This window comes from Rhyacophila brunnea, unplaced genomic scaffold, assembly GCF_057557595.1.
Source record: "Rhyacophila brunnea isolate RB1 unplaced genomic scaffold, BYU_Rbru_1.0 scaffold_7, whole genome shotgun sequence".
Lineage (NCBI taxonomy): Eukaryota > Metazoa > Arthropoda > Insecta > Trichoptera > Rhyacophilidae > Rhyacophila > Rhyacophila brunnea.
In genome coordinates, this window is record NW_028233339.1 from 45,700,232 (window position 1) to 45,721,842 (window position 21,611).

The 21,611-nt window shown below is 32.7% G+C and overlaps 4 protein-coding genes across 5 annotated transcripts; 1 reads left to right on the plus strand and 3 right to left on the minus strand.

Annotated features, from left to right (window-relative positions):
• Window positions 1–1,313: 1,313 nt before the first annotated feature.
• LOC147064969 (uncharacterized) lies at window positions 1,314–7,114 on the minus strand. Its single transcript, XM_085958419.1, has one exon. It carries the CDS (start codon window positions 6,832–6,834, stop codon window positions 2,281–2,283), a length of 4,554 nt encoding a protein of 1,517 aa, XP_085814545.1. The 5' UTR covers window positions 6,835–7,114; the 3' UTR covers window positions 1,314–2,280.
• Window positions 7,115–12,279: 5,165 nt separating this feature from the next.
• On the plus strand, window positions 12,280–14,437 carry LOC147064970 (caspase-8-like). Its single transcript, XM_085958420.1, has one exon. It carries the CDS (start codon window positions 12,344–12,346, stop codon window positions 14,303–14,305), a length of 1,962 nt encoding a protein of 653 aa, XP_085814546.1. The 5' UTR covers window positions 12,280–12,343; the 3' UTR covers window positions 14,306–14,437.
• Window positions 14,438–16,556: 2,119 nt separating this feature from the next.
• On the minus strand, window positions 16,557–19,530 carry LOC147064971 (mitochondrial translation release factor in rescue). Of its 2 annotated transcripts, XR_015071963.1 has the most exons (3): window positions 19,308–19,530; window positions 17,071–18,267; window positions 16,557–16,692 (listed from the first exon to the last, which is right to left on the minus strand). XR_015071963.1 is itself a non-coding variant. In XM_085958421.1 (2 exons), the coding sequence occupies exons 1-2, from the start codon at window positions 19,528–19,530 to the stop codon at window positions 18,047–18,049; spliced, it is 444 nt and encodes a 147-aa protein (XP_085814547.1). In that variant the 3' UTR covers window positions 16,571–18,046. The 2 variants fall into 2 exon arrangements, 1 of the variants encoding a protein (XP_085814547.1); XM_085958421.1 differs by having other exon boundaries at window positions 16,571–18,267.
• Window positions 19,444–21,230, minus strand: LOC147064972 (mitochondrial ribosome and complex I assembly factor AltMIEF1). Its single transcript, XM_085958422.1, has 3 exons — window positions 21,042–21,230; window positions 20,710–20,877; window positions 19,444–19,581 (listed from the first exon to the last, which is right to left on the minus strand). The coding sequence occupies exons 2-3, from the start codon at window positions 20,869–20,871 to the stop codon at window positions 19,543–19,545; spliced, it is 201 nt and encodes a 66-aa protein (XP_085814548.1). The 5' UTR covers window positions 20,872–20,877; window positions 21,042–21,230; the 3' UTR covers window positions 19,444–19,542.
• Window positions 21,231–21,611: the final 381 nt, after the last annotated feature.

Genomic DNA, 21,611 nt, shown 5'->3' on the forward strand with positions numbered 1-21,611 from the left:
ACTTTGATTAGAAACACACAAACGTATCGCTTGATAGGTTTTCGTGATAACAATATTCGTCCTAAATTATTATTAACACACAAACGTAACGGCATTGCGTTTTTGTGTTACCAACAAAGCAATGTGTTATTCATAATAATTCGAAGCGGCAAACGAAAGTCAGTGGAAGCCGAAAAGATTTTTCACAATTCGATTCACTTTTTTAAAGTTTTTGAGAAGTTTTCTGAAAATAGAAGTAAAAACTATTGAATACATAATATTTGACTTATATAAAATCTTTTATTTTAATATAAATTCATAAAATGGATAAAATATTTGAATTGTATAAGGAGAATTGCCTAGAAAAGAATAATTGCCTGAAAAATTATCTTATAGGCATGTTAATAACCCATTCGCTGCCGACCTTTTAATTAATATTTAGTTACCACATTTGAATAACATGCTAATTATATCTAATGGCCACCTGATGGGCAACGTTAAAGTTCCACAAACCAAATAAAGACATTTGCGACCTGCGCTATAAGTTTCATAAAGCCTCTGACTCTGAAAAGGCAAGTTTATTAGAAGAATACTATGCACACATTGACAGAAAAGTGAAAGGTCAAGAATTAAAAAAACCTAACATAAGGATTAAGCTATACCTACTAAACTGCAAGAGATTAATTTCGTTGAATTTGAAATGGAAACGGTAAAGTATTGTGGTAAACGGGAAAGACAGCTTTTTTTTCGGACACATGCGGTGGGCAGAACCGCAATATCACCGAGTGCAATGTTTTTGATGGCACTAAAAATCTCAATGTACCAAAGATTGGTCATTGCTTTTTTGAACCCGGACACTCCCAAATGTGAAGTCTCCCAAAAGAAGTGTGATTCAGTGCACGCACAGATTGAGAGAACATGAAAGAATATTGATATCTTTCTCATCTGGTTGGTATACAGTGGTTTGGATATCATTAAAAGGTGGAAAGTACGCCGTCAATGAACTTGACACAACGGAATTCATTGACTTCAAATTTATTGCCAAAAAAAGATTGGATCCTAATACTGGCAATCCTTTTATAATATATCGCAGCGTCATAACGGCAGCCATGACACTTCAAGTTATAATTTTCGCACTCTTGGTATATGAATTTTAGATATATTTTTTTTGCTAAATCTAAGGAAATTGTAGGTATTGAATTCAAGTTTTTCGAAAAATAAGGATAGATACTTAGTAGTATTTTATTTCGAATAAAAATACTAAATACAAAAAATACACTCGAACTTGGTTATTACGAGGAAGATGGGACAGATGGGAAGATGGGATGGATGGGATATTTTTCGTCCTCTAAATTCATTTAAATAAACTAAATTTATTATTTTTCTGGTGTTGGTACGATTGCGTAAGGCAGCAAAAATGGTTATTTATTATTCGGTGATTCCCCCTGTGACCAGTGGGTCTCCAGAATAGCATTTTTTGTTCGTGCCCAATGGTTTACTGCGAAGCATTGTTTTTTCCAATCATTCTCATTTTTATTAATTTATGTGAAAAAATAAAATGAATTAGCTACACAGGGGTAATAAATCAACCTTCATTCAAACTCAGTTTATTTCTAATGTATGTATGTCGATAACAACTTTACCTAGAGACATCACCTTAAAAGTATTTTTTCTGTTGTATTTTCGTTTTTTTTTTTTCCATAAAAATTGATAAAAAAACCAATCCCGAAAGATTCGGGATTATGTTTACCAATCCCGGGATTTATAGGTATCGAAAATAGTTTGGGATCCCGGGATTGGAACCCCTACTTGCGAGTCTCTGTTTTCAAACATGAAAACTTAAAATTAAAATATCGATCAAGACACACAGACCCTCACTTGGATAATTGCCCTGACTATAATTACAGTGCCAATTAGTGTCACATTGATTTTTTTGCATAGCTTGTATTTGTATATAAATATAATATATACATATTATGTATATTTAAATATAAGGACACCCATTTTAAAATACATATTTAAATTTATAATAATTTTGAACATTTGAATCTTGGTTTATTATTTAACCTTTTTAGTATTTGTATTTTTTATTTTAAGAACTGAAATAATATTACTTATATATTTGTATGTTGATTTATGTCGATATGTTTGAATCTTCTCAATAATATTAATCGATTGATTAATTTGGGATTTTTAGTTCGGATAGAATAGTTATCAGATTTAAAGAAAAGTACGCATATATTATGCGTGCCGCGTTACACCGGTTGCAGATCACTGTTATACATGACATCAGTAAATAACTCACTGTATGACCTGTTCAAAATATAACTGTCTGTTCATAGTGTAAGAAAACTCAGACATTTGTATGTAACCACCTTTCCGCAATCTACTCAAATCACTGTTGACGTCGATGCAAACATCCAAAAATGACTTCAAGTGACCGCTTCTTTCCAAATTGGAACAGAACGCTTTGATAAACCACGTTCCGTCAACATCGCGGTAAGAGAGGTGACCGGGAATGGTCGACCAGAACACCAGCAAGTCTTCAGTCCGAGGTAACTTTGCCCACTTGTCGCCGCTCATGTTCAACATGTTCGATGAATCAGATACCACAGTCACGCTCATGAGAGGCTGGCTACCCTGGCAACACTGGATTATTAATATCTTTGGTTTGCCTTTGAGAATTTTAAAACTGTCTAACAATTTCACGATTTCGTCTACACCTACCAGTACAGTGTCAGATCCATAAACTGCCCCTCTCTCTCCGTGTGATAGAACACACAGAACGAAGGCGCCGTGTTCTTCTATTACATTTTTCACGACTGCTTCTGTGATGGTGGATAATATTTCGTTCTGTTCGAGGTCCTCGAAATCCGTTGTCGTAAAACCTAATGAGCCCCAAACTCTTTTCAGCCTATCTCTATCGTCATCTGAACCAGTCCTATATTTCAAAGTTTCCACTTTATTCCTTGACTCATCTATTTTGTAAAACTTCTTTTGATTTATGATAACAGCTATGCCAGTGTTTCTTGGGTCCATTGGATATATACCTTCTTTATCTGCAATATACTTCAATATATTATCTTCAATTTTATTTCCAGAATGTTTATTGGCAGACTTTTCACTGGACATCAATCTATCGCACCACTCATTAAAATTGTTTTTCATTAAATGTAATGCCAGATTGCGAACATTCGATGGAGGCCTCTCTTCCTCCTTTTTAGATAATTCTATATCTTTTTTCCATGATCCGAGGGTAATAAAACCCTCATTGATCAGTTTCATGAGATATAACTCGAAATATTTTGAGTCAAATGGATCGGCGGGTATAGAAATCTTGCCTTCTTTCGAAATTGATTCAATTATCGTCAATCTGTCATTTGTATCCATCGATTGGCACATGGCGTGTAAGGTTTTTTTGACAGGATGGATGGTTTTTGAATTGTTTATAAACGCAGGTAAATAATAATTGTGTAAAAGAGTTAAAACTTTTGAATCCGTCAAAAAACTAGGTTGAACAATCAGGAGTGCCTCCAATAATTTTTCTTTCCGGGCTTCATTTGTGTCTGAGCCGATCCAATCACTGAGAATGTCTCTCTTCAATCGTTCTTCTCTAAAACGTTGCTTAATTATTTCTATTCTTTGTTGATAATCGTCATTGGTCTCAAAAATCAGGAATATTATTGAAACTTGATCATACAATTTCAATCCATCTCTATTAACATGTATGTCATGAATTACTTGAACAATTGATTCTCTATCACAGTTATGTTCAATTAACCTTTCAATATTTAGTAATTCTCCTTCAGACTTTGAAATTTCTTCATTAAGTTCTTCCGACTGACGGTTGATAAATATTTCTGTGGATTTCAATGTGTGGTATTGATAGTATAGATCGAGAGCTTTCAAATGTTCTCCGAGATAATCAACATTTGAAGGCACAAATTTTTTTGCAACGACTGCATGGTTGTCTTTATCTATCCAAGACCCCAAAGTTATAAGATTTCTGTTTATAAGATTTGTAAGGCAGGTGAAAAAATCTCCATGGGTAACTGATTCAGTATTAATATTCCTTTGATAAATCAATCCGAATAACTCACATTTATCATCCAAGCTTAAAGATTGCAATATCATATACAATGCTTTCTTCATTGGATGCACCAGAAGAGAATTTTCAATTGATTTAGGCAAAAATAAATTCCTGAATAAACTAAAATCAACGTGAGGGCATTCCAAATGCTCTGTGGTTAGGTCAATTATAAAAATTACTTCGAACACTTTGTCTTTCCAATATTTACCATAATCCAATGCCCATTTGTCCAGGAAAAATTCAAAACTAAAGAATTCTTGGGGATATTCAGTTACTTTCCTATCATCAAGCAAAAAAGACACCGCCATTTGCGAATCAAAATTAAACAAAATATCATTTATTTTTGAAATCAGTAAGCTTTCAGCTGCGTCATTTCTATGTAACGCGTTTATATTCCTGATTTTTCTCATTTTAAAATGATCTTCTCGCTTACAATCAGTGTTTTGCCATTTGTCTGATATAATTTTGTAATTGTCATCCAATAAATTGTTAACGATATTTTCAGCTTCGTTTAAGCTATCATAAAGATTTGCATCGATAAATGTCTCCAAGTGACCTGCAAAGTTCCTGACATTTGACATATGACAATCAATTTGATGTATTTCAGAAAATACATCTTTATCGGGTAACCAAGTACCGAGAGTGATGTAATTTTCATCCAGTAATTTCAGTAAAAATAATTCGAAATATTGAATGTAGACCTGCTCGTAAGATTCTATAGAATTATTTCTTTCCTCTATTATTGAAACAATAATTTTCTTTTTATTATCATCAGTCAACATTTTACAAATTTTATATAATATTTTTTTAACAGGATGGATGAAAAATGCAAAGGGCTCATTGTTTGGCAAAAAAAGGCTACAATCATTCTTGATATTCAGTAAGTCTAAAACGCGCTTATTCTGTATGATAAAACATCCTTCAATTACTTTTTCCTTCCAGAATTCAATTTCACCATGAATGAAATCAGAAAATAGTCTCACATTATATGTATGACACTCTAATGTTCCTCGAGAAATGCTAAGTCTTTTGATTGCTTTCTTGAAATCCTCAGACAACAAAAAAACAAGTGAAAAACATTCATCGAATTTCAAAAACCCTTCCAAATTGTACAAAACTCTAATCGACAAAGAACATGTTTCACATAACTTAATAAAAATCTGAAAATCTTCTTTTCTGATTGCTTTGTAGTTATATCTTACTACTATCTGTTTACTACGTTCTTCTTTGTACACATTTTGAATTATAACTGATTCAATATTGTCAGTAGTTGATAAAACACTACCGCTCTCGAGAAAGTTCATTTTATTACTTATATTATTGAATTTCAATTGAAAGGATTTCAAAATGTTGTATTGATAATCATATCCAAGTCTTTTTAGAACTGAAGAAAATTTCGAAACATTCGAATCACCAACATTTCTTGAATGACTTTCTTCCAGTTTCCATGAACTGAATGATATAAATCTGATTTTCTCCAGCTTAAACAGAAACATTTCAAAATATAGCACGTCAATATCGTCTGTGACAATTGCATGTTTCTCATTTTTCCTTTCTTCTTTTATTTCATCAATTATTTTCAATCTATCCGAAGTATTTAACGACTCACATATCGCATAAAGAGCTTTTTTGTAAGGATGTATATACACAGAGTTCTGATGACATTCGGGAAAAACATAATATTTATTCAGAAATGAGATATTCAAATATTTTATCTGGTTGTTTGCGTGGATAATCAATAACGCCTCCATTATCTTTTCCTTCTGATTGTTGCTACGGGAGAGCAAAAAGTTGTGCAATAAATTCAAGTCATCGTTAAACAACTGGTAATCGTAGGTAGTTTTTTTTAAATTCTGCGGACTCTTGGTGAATACGAGTAGTTTTTCTATATCCACAAACTTGTCATACAGTAGAAACGATAATGATACTTTTTCATGAACACATAGAGCCTTTTCCAAATATTGTAGATTATTAAACGCTAAGGTAATGTTAATACTCAGGTTGCCGAACATATACGGTAAAATTACATCTGTTTTGTGTGTTCCACATTTTCTTGTTTCTATATTATTTTCCTTGTCATCATTTATTGTAAGTTTACAAAGCCTTTCAATGGTGATAAGATCATGACATATATCAGTGAATTCTTCCACATAATCTGTGAAATTCGTTACGTCAGATTGATTATCTTCCTCTGTAGAATTATTAATGATATTACATGAACTGATTTTAATTATTCCTTCATTTATCAATTTCATGAAAAACAGTTCAAAATATTTAGTACAATAGTGGCATTCAGTGTTTTCCTCAGTTTTAAATGACAACATATTGCCGACAAGATTAATTTTGGATGCAGTCGTCAGACAATCGCACGCATAGTTCAGAATTTTTTTCAGTGGATGAATGAATACAGAATACCTTGGACACTTTGGCAGAAAGAAATTCCAGAGTGCAGCGAGGTCCAATCCGAGCATTTGTATATCTTTGTATGCTTGAATGATCAACAGAGCTTCGATGAATTTTTCTTTCCAATTTTCTGTACCTCGTATAGCCCAACTTTGTAATAAATTTGTATCCAACATCTCATAATTCTGGTGTCCGTAAGAATTTGTAATCTGAATTATTTTTTCATAGACTTCAGTATAATTGTCATACAGTAAGAATACCAGTGAAACTCTTTGAGAAAAATCCAACCTCTTTTCTAATACTGGCAGTATGTCAGAAGTAAAACGAACATTGTGAAAAAGGTCTGTTTTGGTAGACTGCATTGTGGTATTTCTAATAATTCATAATGTAACTATTTTCAATTCACTTTAGCTAATGCTTACAGGCTAAAAATGATACACAACAAAAACTCTGTCCATACTCTGTCTATGGTTTTTGACATTCAACTACTTATAAATCTGTGTTTTAACCCCTTGAAACCTGTGTATCAATATTATGTTTCTATGTGGATCTGGGCTGAGGCTGGGCTGGGCTGAGGTTCCTTAACAGATTTTTGTTTTATGAGAAATGGATGTTACTGACTTACTCAACCTATTATGTTCATACTCTGGATTAAAACACACATTGAAAAATAACATGTGAATTTTTTCTATACCCTGGATTCACACCCGCGACCTGTAACATTATTAACCTGACTAATAACCGCTCCGTCATTGTAGGTGTTACGCATCTACTATAGTAGTCAGAATTATTACGATGCAACATTGCATAGTGCAGGAAATGCATTCCCAGCGTCCTCCAAACTGTTTTCTATCTTTGGTTTTCAGCTGCTATTACTGGAAGCACCAATTACACAGGAAACTGTGATTCCATACAGTCAGATGGATTGCAGGTGCCTGCGCATGTAAACAAAGTTGCAAGATAAAATTATACTTAGAGCTCTCGTAGTTTATGAATCATAATACCACCCGATAGCCATCAACGCTGAAATACGTACTTATATAAATATTCATAGTAGTTATTGCACCCACATGACGCACTTATTAAAAACGGGAAAAATTACCATTTTCCCATATGGGCTACCACAAATTGATGTGGTAGGAGCACACCCGCTTATGGGACCGTGGACTCTAATCCTATAGTAAATTTATATTCTTATATTTCATTGTGTTTGATTCAGAGCAAAGATCGAATGGGCTCGGTGAATGGCTAACAACCATTTCTTCAAAAATAAATATATTTATTAACTTGTTTAATCATGGAGCCGACATATGAAGTAGCTAGCCATTCGCTCAATCTATATTTCGAAGGGAGGTAGAAAAGGAACATAAAAAATATAATATTTTGTTAAGAAATAAAAAACAAATTCAGGATAATAATTATTAAAAAATATATATATACAATATGTAACTACTATTATATTTTTATTGTAGAATTTTATTAATATGAAGGTTGAAATGTAGTCTTTATCTAACTTATTATTATTAGGAAAAATATTAATTATAATATGGTTGATAAAATACTTTATGTTCTTTGTTATTGGTATGGAATGGGTTGACTGAGCTTGTGTGGTGGGGGGTTATCTGGGAGTTGTAGAATGACCAATAAAAACTTCAGCGTTGCCAAAACTGTAATCAAGAAAGTACAATATTAAAAATGTTATAAGTACCATTGAATGCTTAAATTGACTTTCTAAAAGGCATGTAGAAATTTTGAATTACATAATGTGGTAAAAGGCTAAAGGGAGATAGTCACTAGAACTTGTATTAAATTAGTAGAGATTGGCTAGAGACGCCAGACGGTTATACCATAACTTCACATTTACTAATTAATTAACTAATAAGCAAGAGTATCCCCATCCCCTGTTAGTAAATAATATCTAACATACCTATAGTCAATGGCGGCTGGCCCTTTAGGTCAAATGGTCATTGACCCTCCAAGAATATCTATACAATGTCAATTATAATTATTACTAGCGAGACAGGCTGGTAAAGAACAGCTAGTAATAATTATTATTACCTATTGGCTACGCTAAAGCGTCAACGTTAGATGCACGCTAATGCATATTATGTACGTGTATGTAGTTACAATACACACAAGTCTCACTCGCAACGTCCAACTTCTCGTTTCAACGCGCTTGGGTCAATTTACAATCTGCCAGAAATATTTTATATTTCTTTCTCTCTCTTTTTCATATGAAGATGTGAGTTGGAGAGAAAGGTCAAAACATTCTTTCTTCATATTTTAGCCGCACCATTAGGCATTAATTTCGGTCATTGCCGAAAATGAAAGAGAGACATATTTTATATCGTTGTATACACAGAAAATAATTATTTCTGAGTTCCCTGGTTGTACAGTAGGTACCTAATATAGTACACGACGACGACTCGTACTTCTGACAGTTGAAAAAGTTTGCCAATTTGCAATACGTCTTTTAAGTATACAACTTAAAGGCAAATTAAAATAATATATTCAAAATTGACCTACTTTTTCGGGCCTGAGGCCGCCGATGCCTATGGTATTTAGCTTTTCAAATTAAAAATAGATGTCCGCAAGTAAGTAGGTATTATTAATTTAAAAATTACATTATATTAATTCTATGTTGAAATTTGTATTGGGGTGAGTCCCATCCAATAAGCCAGTGATTCATTCAAAATAACGAGAACCTACTTCATCACGGAGTGTTTTATTGAATTTGTTTGATAGGGTTGATACTAAGTTCCATCGTGCAAATATGTACGTAATACAAAGTGATTGGAGTATCACTGATACTTATGAAACTATTAAATTAAAAATAATAAAATGTAAGTTTAGACTAGCAAAACATAATATCATTATTTTTCAATACCGCGACCCGTGGACAATTCGAAAATTAATAAATTGGCCATTCTGTCAAATAGGTTGTGCGCCACTGCAATAAACTATTTCATTGTTTGTGGTGTTTCTTACAGATATTTCTTATACAATTATTGTTAAATGTCATAATGCATAATATAACCTTCTGAAGATGTCATTCCATTTCACTCAAATCTTGTTAATAAATAAAGTCATATTTTCTCACAAGTTTTTTTATAAATTTGTTCCATGTACAGCAAAAGGACTGAAGTTTGTTTACTAGTAATATACATTTAAACAAAATTTATGTTTGTATGTTCCTAGGTTTTTCAATGGTCACTTTATTATATTTAGATCATTCTGAGGATAGTTTTTTTAATTTGAAACCGCTATCTGAAGAATCAATATAATGTGCTTCAAAACCATTATAATGGAGTCCTACCCCTTATGCCAACAGAGAACCTAGCGGAAAAATACGAAGCTTCCCATTTGAGATTTTTTTTTGATTATTTACAATTTCAACTGTATTAATTAATAAATATGTATCTGAAAACATTAAAAACATTTTTTGTTTAAAGTCAAAGATTAACTTAATAATTGTAAAAAAATGTGAATTTGTTACATATTTATGTCATAGGTTACGTAATTATTACATTATTTTTATGGTTATATTTATTATTAAAATTTAGTTAATTAAGTTTTCAATTTTTTAACGTCTAGATTTTTGGCTAATTCATAGTTTTAATATTTATTTAAAAAAACATCGATTTTCATAAAAAATATAAATGTGTATAACTTGAAATCCTTTTTATTTATATGAAATCTTATTTAGGTATGGTCTCAATATTTAAGCTCGATTTGATATAAATAAAAAGGATTTCAAGTTATACACATTTATATATTTTATAAAAATCAATGTTTTTTAAAACTAGGTTCTCTGTTGGCGGAAGGATCCCCCATAAAAAGATTCTAAGCATTAAATATTAATTAAGTTTAGAAGCACTGGAGAATGGGTAATTTATTTGTTTAGTTTAGATTTTGTTCACATTTTTCCTCAAGCATGTGTTAGTTAAGTTAGTTAGTAGTAGTAGATAGTAACAGGCTGTTGGTTAAAAATAGAAGAATATTTTTGAATACAGTGTCAATAGGTACCTGTTTTACATACAAATGTGTTTTTTTATCGAAGTGTTTGGAGTATAGCTGTCTTATTATCACAAAAATCATAATATTGTGTTATATGTCATAAGTGAATTTTGCAGTATTTGTTTAAGAAAATAGGTACATAACAATGAATACACTTTTACAAATATAATAATTATTGAGTCTTGTTGTAATATTGCTGTCAAAGTGTCATAAATCAAGATGGAGTCAATATCCTACATGATTAATAGTGCTGTAAACGATGATATGGCAAAGCATTTAGAATTTATTTTGAGCGCTGAAAGTAAAATATCAATGAACTTCTTACTATATGAATATTTACCAGAAGTCCAAAAACAAAACCCCAAATTGTCAAAATTTCATAATAAAACAATAAATATGGATTTTTTTACATGGGCTGTTCATGAAAAGAGTGAATTTTGGAGGAACAAATTTGTGGAAAGTTTATTGATCATTCAAGCTTACGAATCCATACACAGTCTATCTTTGAATATCACGACGTTAAAGAAATATTTCCTTCCCAAAACGCCGTCTATATCTTTTTTTGTACATCCAGTTAAAAAAGTTCTCTATGCTATATCAGAATCTTTATCAGCCGTTGAAAGAGCCGACATAATCCAATCTATCGTCGAAGAGGGTAAATGTACAGCATTGGAATCGGACAAATTTGATGTACAACATTTTGAATTCTTTCTAATGAAATTGATCGATCTTGAGTACATTACAGTGGGTACTTGGAGTGATCATTACGATAAGTCCATCAGTCAAACGGATCATGTCAGATCTAATGTGCAAAACTTTGCTCGACATTTAAAGAAATACAATTTTTATCAACTGTTTGACTGTTTAATCGCGTCGGAGAAATTAATCAACAAGGATTTGGAGATTGAAACTAATCTGTACAGCGAAGAAACAATAACGGATACCGGAATAATGAACTTTGGTAACTTTCTTGGAAATATTTCTCTAAGTTCTGATCAACTCAGCTATTTAGAATGTAATTTAGAAGTGTTTGAAAAACTGTCAATAGTTTTTTTACTTTTCGAAAATGCAGCGGAAGCTCGAGATGAATTCAATATTACCAACTTTGTGGTGCAAGCCAATAAAAATGTAAAAATGAAATACTTTTACAACTGTGAAATTAATCTGTTTTCAAAATGGATGCTAACTTTTCCACAAGACTGGAAAGAGAAGCTGATCGAATGTTTGCTGATAATCAGACCAAAGAAAGTCATTCAGTGTTTAGGATTAAATGCGTTGACAAAGTATTACATTCTACCCGAATTACGCAAGGTAACATCTTTTATTCACCCGGTAAAAAAGATACTTTATTACATGTCTGAATCGTTGACTGAAAACGATAAAAGTAGTCTTATTGAATCAATAATAATGGAAGAAATTGAAATAGAAGACGGATTCGACTCAGATAATTTCGAAGAATTCTTGCTTAAACTGATAGAAATGAAATATATTGATATCGGAAGTTGGAATGATTCGACTGAAGAAAAAATCAAGGCGGATGTCCAGAAACTAGCGAGACACTTAAAACACCAAGGATTTCTTACATTTTATGAACACTTATTAGAGTCGGAAAAAATGGTTAATGAACGATTAGATGACTGCAAAATTACTACAGAAGCTGCCACACTTCCGACGATTAATAATGATTTTAAATATGATAATATGGTTGGTTTATTCAATGGTGTGTGTTTCAAAGATTTTTTTAATAACTTTGAAGAATATCAAATTGTCAGTTTAATATTTTTAATAGGTCTTGATATTCGAGAACAAGAAAAGTTATTTCTAACAACGGCATCCTTAGACCAAAGCGCCAGAATGGCGGAATATATTACCATATTCAATCTGTGGGCTCAAAATATAGAAAACTCCGGGTGCCTTATTGTGGAATGTTTATTACTTATTCAAGCTTACGATCATCTCAATACGTTAGGTTTAAATATTAATGATTTGAAGAATTATTTTTTACCCAAATGTGTAAAGACATGCTTCTTTATACAGCCATTGAATAAAGTCATACATGAAATCTGCGAAACGCTAACGGCTGAAAATAAAATGGCACTTGCGACTCATATTAAAAAACTCAGAAAGAATTACGAGTACAATAATGAGTTTTGTATAAAACACTGCAAGTTTATTTTGCTAAAGTATATCACGGAAGAAAACGACGTGGTCAATCCGTCAAACGGAGCTCAATCGGCATCATCAAATGTTCAAGGTCTGATCAAATTCTTTGAAAAAGAAAAACTGCCTCATCAAATTCAACTTTTGATATCTTCAGACATACCTTTGGTGATACCAAAATTCCGTGAAAACTTTGAACGTTATATGAAGCGACATCTATTATTAACAAATACAAGTAGTGTCAGTGTTTACAATGAAGATTTAAGGACCACCGTTTCGTCTGTTGACTACGATATTCTTAGCAACCTGGAAAATGAATTTCAACTGCATGAAAAAATATCTTTAGTGTTTTTGCTATATGACGATACGAAAGAAGCATTGAAAAGATCAACTCTGATTCCGCAATGTTCGGCTGGAATAGAAATAGATTTATTAAAATGTTATCAGTACAATTTGAATTTACTCTCCGATTGGGCATCCGGGAGCGATGAGTATTGGAGAGAGAAAATATTGGAATCGTTTTTAATTATTCAAACGAGTAGGCAAATAAAGAAGTTGAAATTAGAATCACTGAATAGCCGCTTTCTACCGAAATGTCTCGAAAAGAAAAACTTCATACATCCTCTCAAAAAAGCACTGTATTTAATGTGCGAGTCATTAACAGTCGATTGTAAAAAGAGTATAGTGAAATCAGTCGTAACGGAAGAAAAAAATACAATTATTACCGATCGCTATGATGAAAATTACTTTGAATTGTTTATATTGAAACTTATCAATGAGGATTACATTACTTTAAGTTCTAGGATTGAAGAAAACGAGTATTCAATAAATAGAAAGGACTTGGTTCCGTCGAATCTCAGCAAATTGCTTGCACAATTAGAAGAACATAAGTGTGTTCAAGTGGCAACAGAATTGAAAAAGGCTGTCGCATTGTCCAATCAAGAAGTAGAGAAATTTGTTTATTGTATACGCAACAATACAAATATGGGTTATGTTCTTCTCATAGATCAAAACGAAGATCATAAAATGTGTCAACACACCGAAGGAGAAGAGATTAAATGTAATGCGGATCAGATACGGCTTGTCGAGACTTGGAAATCATTTGGATTCACTACGTTAACGCATGAGAATCTAGATAGTAAAGGTATAATTTCTACACTAAAAGAAACTATTACTAAAAAAGTTGAGAAAGAACATAGTGCCTTTGTTCTTTGTATTCTTTCACGGGGGTTGAAAGGAGATGTTTACGGCAGCGATGACAGATTAGTGAAGGTTGACGACATCGAAGAAGTCCTGCATTATCCGGAGCTCAAAGGGAAACCGAAAATTGTCATCATAGCGAGTCAGGAAAGTGAACACGCGACATTGCCGATGTCGGATTATGATATTCCCGAAAAGGCAGACGTATTAAATCTATCATCGAACGCTAACAATCTTCTCACCTGTAATGGAAAAGGGCAAGGCACGAAATTTATACAGACGATATGCTCCAATTTAGAAAAGAGTGGAGATTTAATGTCGCTGATGAAAATATGGCTGAACGTTAATGCCGAATTGACAAAATGGACGAACAGTGAACAGGGCAAAGAGTTTTCATTCATAACCACTTCTTTCAGAAAATATCTTTATCTTCAAAAGGTCCGCGACGATGAATAAAAGTGAAACATTCTCCGATTAATTATTATTAAAATTAAGCACTGTTAACTCTTAAGCCAAATCCGGACCAGGATAAAGATGGTGTTTTAAAAGCCATGTTTGGGGGAAAGTTTTTAATGTTTCTTTTGATTCTTTTTCTGACCATGACCTATCCTAATAGGATCATAATATCTCCACAGAGTGGAGGTTTTTTTTAACAGATTTTGTTTTTACGAGAAATGGATGTCAGCCATTCCATCATATACAATGTAGACTGTCCAAATTACATTTAAGCTGTTTTGGCTTTAGCCACCAACGTCTAGGCTTGTACCGATGCATTGTGTTATTGCAGTTATATGTCTGTGTGGTGCAGTTACACAAACATAGCATATTCAGATATATGTTTTTTGTTTCAAATTAAATGTCTCCAAAAAAATGTCAAACAAGTGTAAATGTTAAAATCATTAAAACATTTATTCAATATGTAAAATATTTTATTCAAAATTATTACAAATATACATACTATATAAACATGAAACTATAATACATAAAACATCTTAAGTCCAACCCGACACCTTAAATTAATAAGTTGTCACAACTACTTACTGTGTACTTGGAAAAATAAGCAATTAGTCGTAACAATTTCATTCTTTTGGCTATAAAACTATTTCAAAAAGGCAGTCATCGACATGAAGTTAGAAATACGATGGCACATGGGAAACTACTTCCTCTAAGATAGAGGTTTTGTCCTAATATAAAAGCAGAAAAAAAATACACAATGATACACATACTCAATTCATTTTACTGCATTTCTTTCATACGTTTAAAATGACTATGAACATAGCCTAATTCTTTATTATGTATAGTGACTGAAGTGAAATTATATTAGTTATAGGATAATCTCAGATACAAGAATAAGCCGATTAAATGCTAGCAGCCAGTAAAAAAAACTTGAAATTATGGTGATCATTTGCCGGCCTAAAGTAAATAGATAGTGGATGATAACAGTATCTTGTATGTTGGACAGATAACGGTAGACTTTGATGTGATAAAATTACATCTTACTTATTATACTTACTAAATACTTTTCATGTACATATAAGTGTTACAATAATAGCATGCCAACAGAATAGACAAATGGTTGCAACACTATTATACTTTGGTCTGTATCTGAGAGCTGTGTGTCTATCGTATGTCCAAAAGGAACACTTTCAGGAAAACGCAGTCGCTTAACGTCTATGGATATCAGCTTTTTGGTTTTAAAAATTCCAGGTATCCGTTATGAACATATTCAAAAGGTGAGTTGGATCTGTAGGATTTTTATACAAAATTGCACATACGATAAGACTAACTCAGAACTATAAAAAGCTTTATACAATAATATATTCTCTCTAAATGAAACACTTATGTATGTAATACAAAAAATTATGTACGTATATAATTTTATTGTCCGACCACGGCTTACACTATGCATAACGAGGAATTAAGGTGCCTCTACTTCTCATTCAGTACATATTACAAACAAAAAAAACTAACACGATTGACAAGCAATTATTTAACACAAGCTTACCTAAATACAGATTTAAAAGATTTGCCTCACCGATAGCTTTATTCATAGTCTATACCTGAGTTCAGGGGTCGGTAAGTCGTGGCTTGTGAGCGAAGCAACCATACTTTCAAAACTGCCGAGACAGTGTGGAAATTCTGCTGGCACGTGAAAGAATAATAATTATAGTCTCAACCGAGATGACACAACGTACAGGAATTTTAAAGGACACTGAGGATACGTAGCGTCTGGCACATTTGGAAAATTCCCCTGGTCTTACTCATTATTGTTATTTTTAGTAACCATACATAGACGAAAGTCCCTAAGATACGCGCCTAACTTTAGGAGGCCAATTTCGGCAACTTAGATTGCATGGCATACAGTACTCACACATAATAATATGTCATATAGCGAGTAGTAAATCTACGGCAAAAAAGCAGTGGCCCAGAATGAAACCATTTAAAATACAGTTAAGACTCGCTAAGTCGGGCTAAATTAGTAACTCTGTATGATATTAATTGCCAAGTTAATCCAGATGCTTCTGCATCGCGCTCTAAGCCTAAAAAGGTTTCCTACCCTCGATCTACTATAATCCGGCAATGTTTTCAATAAAATTTCACAGATCAATAAGATATCAAGCCAGACATTCCTTTATAGAATTGAAATTATCATTTATCCCAGAGGGTATTATTAATCAAATTTTTGTCATATTCAAGAAATATTTGACTTCTTTTTTTTTTACCGAGTTATAAAAAACGAGTCAGGAAAAACTGTCTTCCTACATCGAATGGCATTTTATTGTCAATATCATGTACATTTTTAACACAATGTTCACGAACAACTCGAGAAACATGTTGACTACCTTAAGGTGACGCATCAGTGAAACGCCAAATAATTTTCAACTGTACGCGCGACGAAATTTTGGACTCGCTGCCATTCACTGAGAGAATGTTGACCCGGGAACACGTCACTTTGCGGCGTGATGGCGACGGGTCAATTAATTCTAAAATCGTGTGAAGATGACTAAAAACGTTACCCATTTACTTTAAAAAGAAAACATGTCAATGAATATATTATTATTGTTACTAATAGAACAATAAACAGAACATAAAATTGACGTATGTTGGATTTATATGACAATTAATATTTCGTTTGACAGGCGTCATTTTCACCCGCCACCCGCAATCCGCGCATCGCCTAGCGACGATCTTTTTAGACCGTGCCTCAACTAATGCATGGCCTTAATGTACCTGCATTATATTAAATTTACAGAAATTTATTTCGGTCCAAAAGCTGACCTACAGATAAAATTTGTCTGGCAATTATCAAATATAATGACATGAAAACAAGCGACTTCGGGTACAATGTTGACAGATAATCCCATGAAAGGTTTGTCATAAAATGGACAAATCACGCTGTGATTTCAATGTCACATATTATATATTCTCTTCGGTTTGGCAAATCTTTTAAAAATATCAAGGGAATAGTCTTCAAATTGGAATAAATACACCCATCATAATGGATGACAATAATGCACAACGATTGATTAAATATTTCATGCAAATAGTGACGAGATTGTTAACAATATATCTGTACCTTAGAGGTGAAAGTGTGTAAGTCACATTTTTATCATTTTTGAGTGTATGCAGATTTAAATGTGTATTTACGGTCTCTTAATGCTGAAAATTTGATAGTACAATGTCACATGTTTTCAAAATACTTACTTCTAAAACAACAGTAGTCCGATTATTATACTTTAGAGCTGAAAGAGTGGATGTCCATTTTTAGTCATTTTTACTTTAAGTTAAAGCAAAAAGATTGCAAAAGTGCGGAAGTCCAACATACATACCAGTATTTTTAACTAGATTAACCATGTTAAAACTGATCTCTTGCAAAATATTGAATATGTGACTTCCAGACTTTCAGGTCAAAGGTACAGATATTATCTTGATATTTTAATCTACGGATAGTGTGGTAATTAATTCCTCTAAAAACTCGTAAATTTTTATGGTCATAAAATTCCGATAAAAAACATGTGATTCTAATTCTCAACAAAACCAACAAAAATTTAAGCACTTCCACCAATAAGCCGATACATATTAATTATTACAACTTAAGATTAGAACTTTGTAGGACGATTATTGCAATATAAATGCTGGTTTTGTGAAAAGTGATTATGTGACATTAGTGGACTCAGACCCCCAATATACACCAAACTAATCAAAACCTTCTCGGTGCTTCCATTCAGATTTCAATTGTTCCCGCTTTTTTCTGCGTCTACTGGTTTCAACGGACACTTTCTTTTCATGAGATTTCTTTTGAGCTTCCACACTATTTTCACCGTTGATTTGCGTGTCCAGCTTGGAGATGAGAATCTCGCGAGCAGTTTTTCTATTGACATCGAGACATCGGTTGGTGTGGCATTTGATTACGATACCTGGAATGAAATTACAAAATTCTCTTTAGAATTTTCAAAATTTATGCGTGTTTTTCTTTTCATTAAAACTGTAATGTTTGGTGGCGTTTACATAAACCAAAGAGAATCAAGCCATATTTTGGTACATTAGATGTCCTTGGTTATATCAATTTTTTTTAAATTGAATTACGTTTGGGTAATTTTATTAGTTTACATTGGCATTGAAACAAAGAACGTAACAGTTAATGAAAATATTATAATAGGAAATAATATGATCCAAGCATAGGTATTTTGCCATTGTGTCTTCCACTATTGCTAAAAATGGGTCTAGATCAGTGTCTGCCAAACTGTTTGCCGCGGCACACTAGAGTGGCACGAAGGTAGAAGCCTCAAAACTGTTCATTTTAAATAATGCCTATTCATTTAGATTTTCTTCGTACATTCGTACATTCTGTCATCTGTATATTATTCAAATCGCAAAAAGAAAAAACCCCAGTGGGAGGAGGCTGTTGACCTATTGGTGAGTAGGTGCACCCAATATTTCTTTATCTTCTTCATTTACTTCTTGAGGAACAAAGCTACTGCAATATTTCTTCCATCTATCTCGAGACACACTCTGCACGATACTGACATGTTTTTCGTGTGTGATTTCATCACTTTCTGGCTGCTGGAAACCAGTCAATAGTGACTAAGCGGTCTAATACCCTGTTTACACGTGCATGGATTTACTGTTGACATGAATCAAAAAATTTCCGAAGCTTCTGAATTTTCCCGTGACGGGATTTGTTCGATACCTGCGCAGTAGAACGATAGTGGCAAACCTGCCGGAAAAAAAAATGAACTACACCGCGCAGAGACTTATTTTGAGGTTAACCGATTTTCACGTCTATCAAATAGTAACAAAAAATGACAACATCGCATCTCGCTTACTCTTGAAGAATGAGATTGGGGAGACAGTCAGCACTTTTAAATGTAAACAGTTATTATCGCGATAGTTTAAAATACACACTATTGGTGCAAGTAAATCCATGCACATGTACAGGCGCTATAAGAAGAATTACCTGACAGTATGTGAGTGAGCACAACACAGTTGGAATTAGTGTTAACGGCACTGCCCCCCGGTCCACTTCCTCGCACGAACTTCTCCTCCAAGTCATGTTCATTTATTACGGGCAGCAGCGAATAATCAATAGTTTTCTTTGTGCGAGTTGTTAAGTACAAATAATTAGATAAACACGGTTTTTTGTAGAGACTCCGTGTTAATGAATGGCAGAGGAGAGACATGTTGTTTTTGGTTTAAAGCACCAGACCTTTGTTGAGTAGCTGTTGACCTTTCTGAAATATTGTACAATATTATTAAAACAACCGGCACGAGGTTATGTTGACGCTCCAGAAAAAAGTCCAGAACCCGAAGAAACAAGATTTGAATGTTCTGCGTGTGTATCTGCCTTACATTACAAAGAATTATCCAGGGTTTCTGCATAGCCCCTGGGCGAATTGAAATTAACAATACCCAATGCAGTTAGACATAAATGATTTCCAACAAGGTATTTTTCTCAGCCGGGACATTTTTTTTTTAATTAGTGTAAAGTAGTGTAAATTATATATATATTTAGTTAGTGTAAAGTCATTAAAGAAACCTCGATAGTAAACACAGGGGAATCCATAACGGCGTATAAATACTGTAAATTGTTTGAATTGTATGTTCATGAATCGGTATCGCTCTCCCACTCTCGGTCACATATTTCATTTATACGAGCTTTCAAGGTCGCTTGTGACACTTGGATTTTATCTCTCAGATTTCTGCTCGACTGCTATCTTCACATTTGTACTTACTCTTCAAATAAAAATGGTTCACCACAAGTCACCTTTTAATAGATACGTAAAATCTCCGGTTTTAACAATTGATGGAGTAGAAACAGTTGTTTCGGCGGTTTCTTGAATATTTTCAATTTTAAATTATTTAAAATGGCCATATTTATAACCTTATTCACAAGACGAAGCTCCGTTTGATTAGATTGATGATTTTAGCCAATTTTCCACAAATATTTCCCGCTAGCGTAAAAGTTATGATGATTTACAATTCTTATCAGTTTCACGCGAATCAGCCCCGCCACTACGTAATTTGGGAATATTTATACCAGTGCAAATGTGTTAATAATAATGAAGATATGGAGTACTATAAAATTACCCATTATTTCTATATACTACCAATACCAGTTATCAATACAAAACACAAGACCCAAAAAGAAGAGAAAATGATTTCTAATACACCTATCCAATGACATTGACATGCACCTATCAATGTAATTTTATTGCTTTACCGGTTTATCTTCGCCGTAACTTAAGACTTTTGTGTATGAACGGCTAATATAAAGGCTTTGGCATGCTAAATCTTCATTTAAACAAGCAGGCATACTATTTTTATAATATGATATACTTAGTGGGTAACTACTTACTAACCTTAAAGTTAAACGAAATATCTTCAAGTTTATTCAGTTCTTTATTTTTTTTGAACTCTGTCGTAATTCTCTGTTGAAAATAGGTTTTGTCTGTCAAATGGAGCTGCTGGCCATATCGAAGAAGCTGCTTATAAAGATTCAAAACTTCACGCTGGGAAGGCATGTTAGGCTACAAGGGATAAAACTTATTAGTATAGACATGTAAGTATGTTTTCAGATGAATGATTTAATTAGTCATTAATTGGAATCTATCTAATTGACTGGTCACTACGCCTTTAATGAATTTGTTAAAATGTCAATGTACAAACAGGTAAATATTCAAATTATTGTCACCTCAAAATGTAATCAATTCAAAGTGAACGCGATATCAGATAGGTAAATTAATTTATGAATTAATTATTCATAATAACAATTATATATTTTTCAACAATTTGTTCCAGTTGTCAATGTAGCAGATTGTAATAAAAATTTATGACGAAACCCACGACGACGAAAAGTTATCTATTTCAGTTTGACAACTTCAAATTTATTGTCTATGGTAAATGTAAAGCTTGCGCTTTGATAAAAATTTACTCCATGTGCAATTTTTATAAAAACACCAAAAAAAATATTGCGCAATGAATTAGCATTATCTTACAAAATTAAATGTCAAAATACGTCAAATAAAAGTATCTACATTCAGAGATTTGTAAGAGATTGATATGAAAACATTTTGTTATATTCATACTGCCGAATTTATTTGGATTAGGTACTTACATTGTGTGATGCAAACAAATTAAGATGGTAGGTATCGTGGATTTAATAAATAATATTGGTGCTACTATTTGTACAGATATTTGTTAGGTTTATTTTATGAATTACGAAAAAAAAATCGAATCAACATTTTTACACCTGAAAATTATT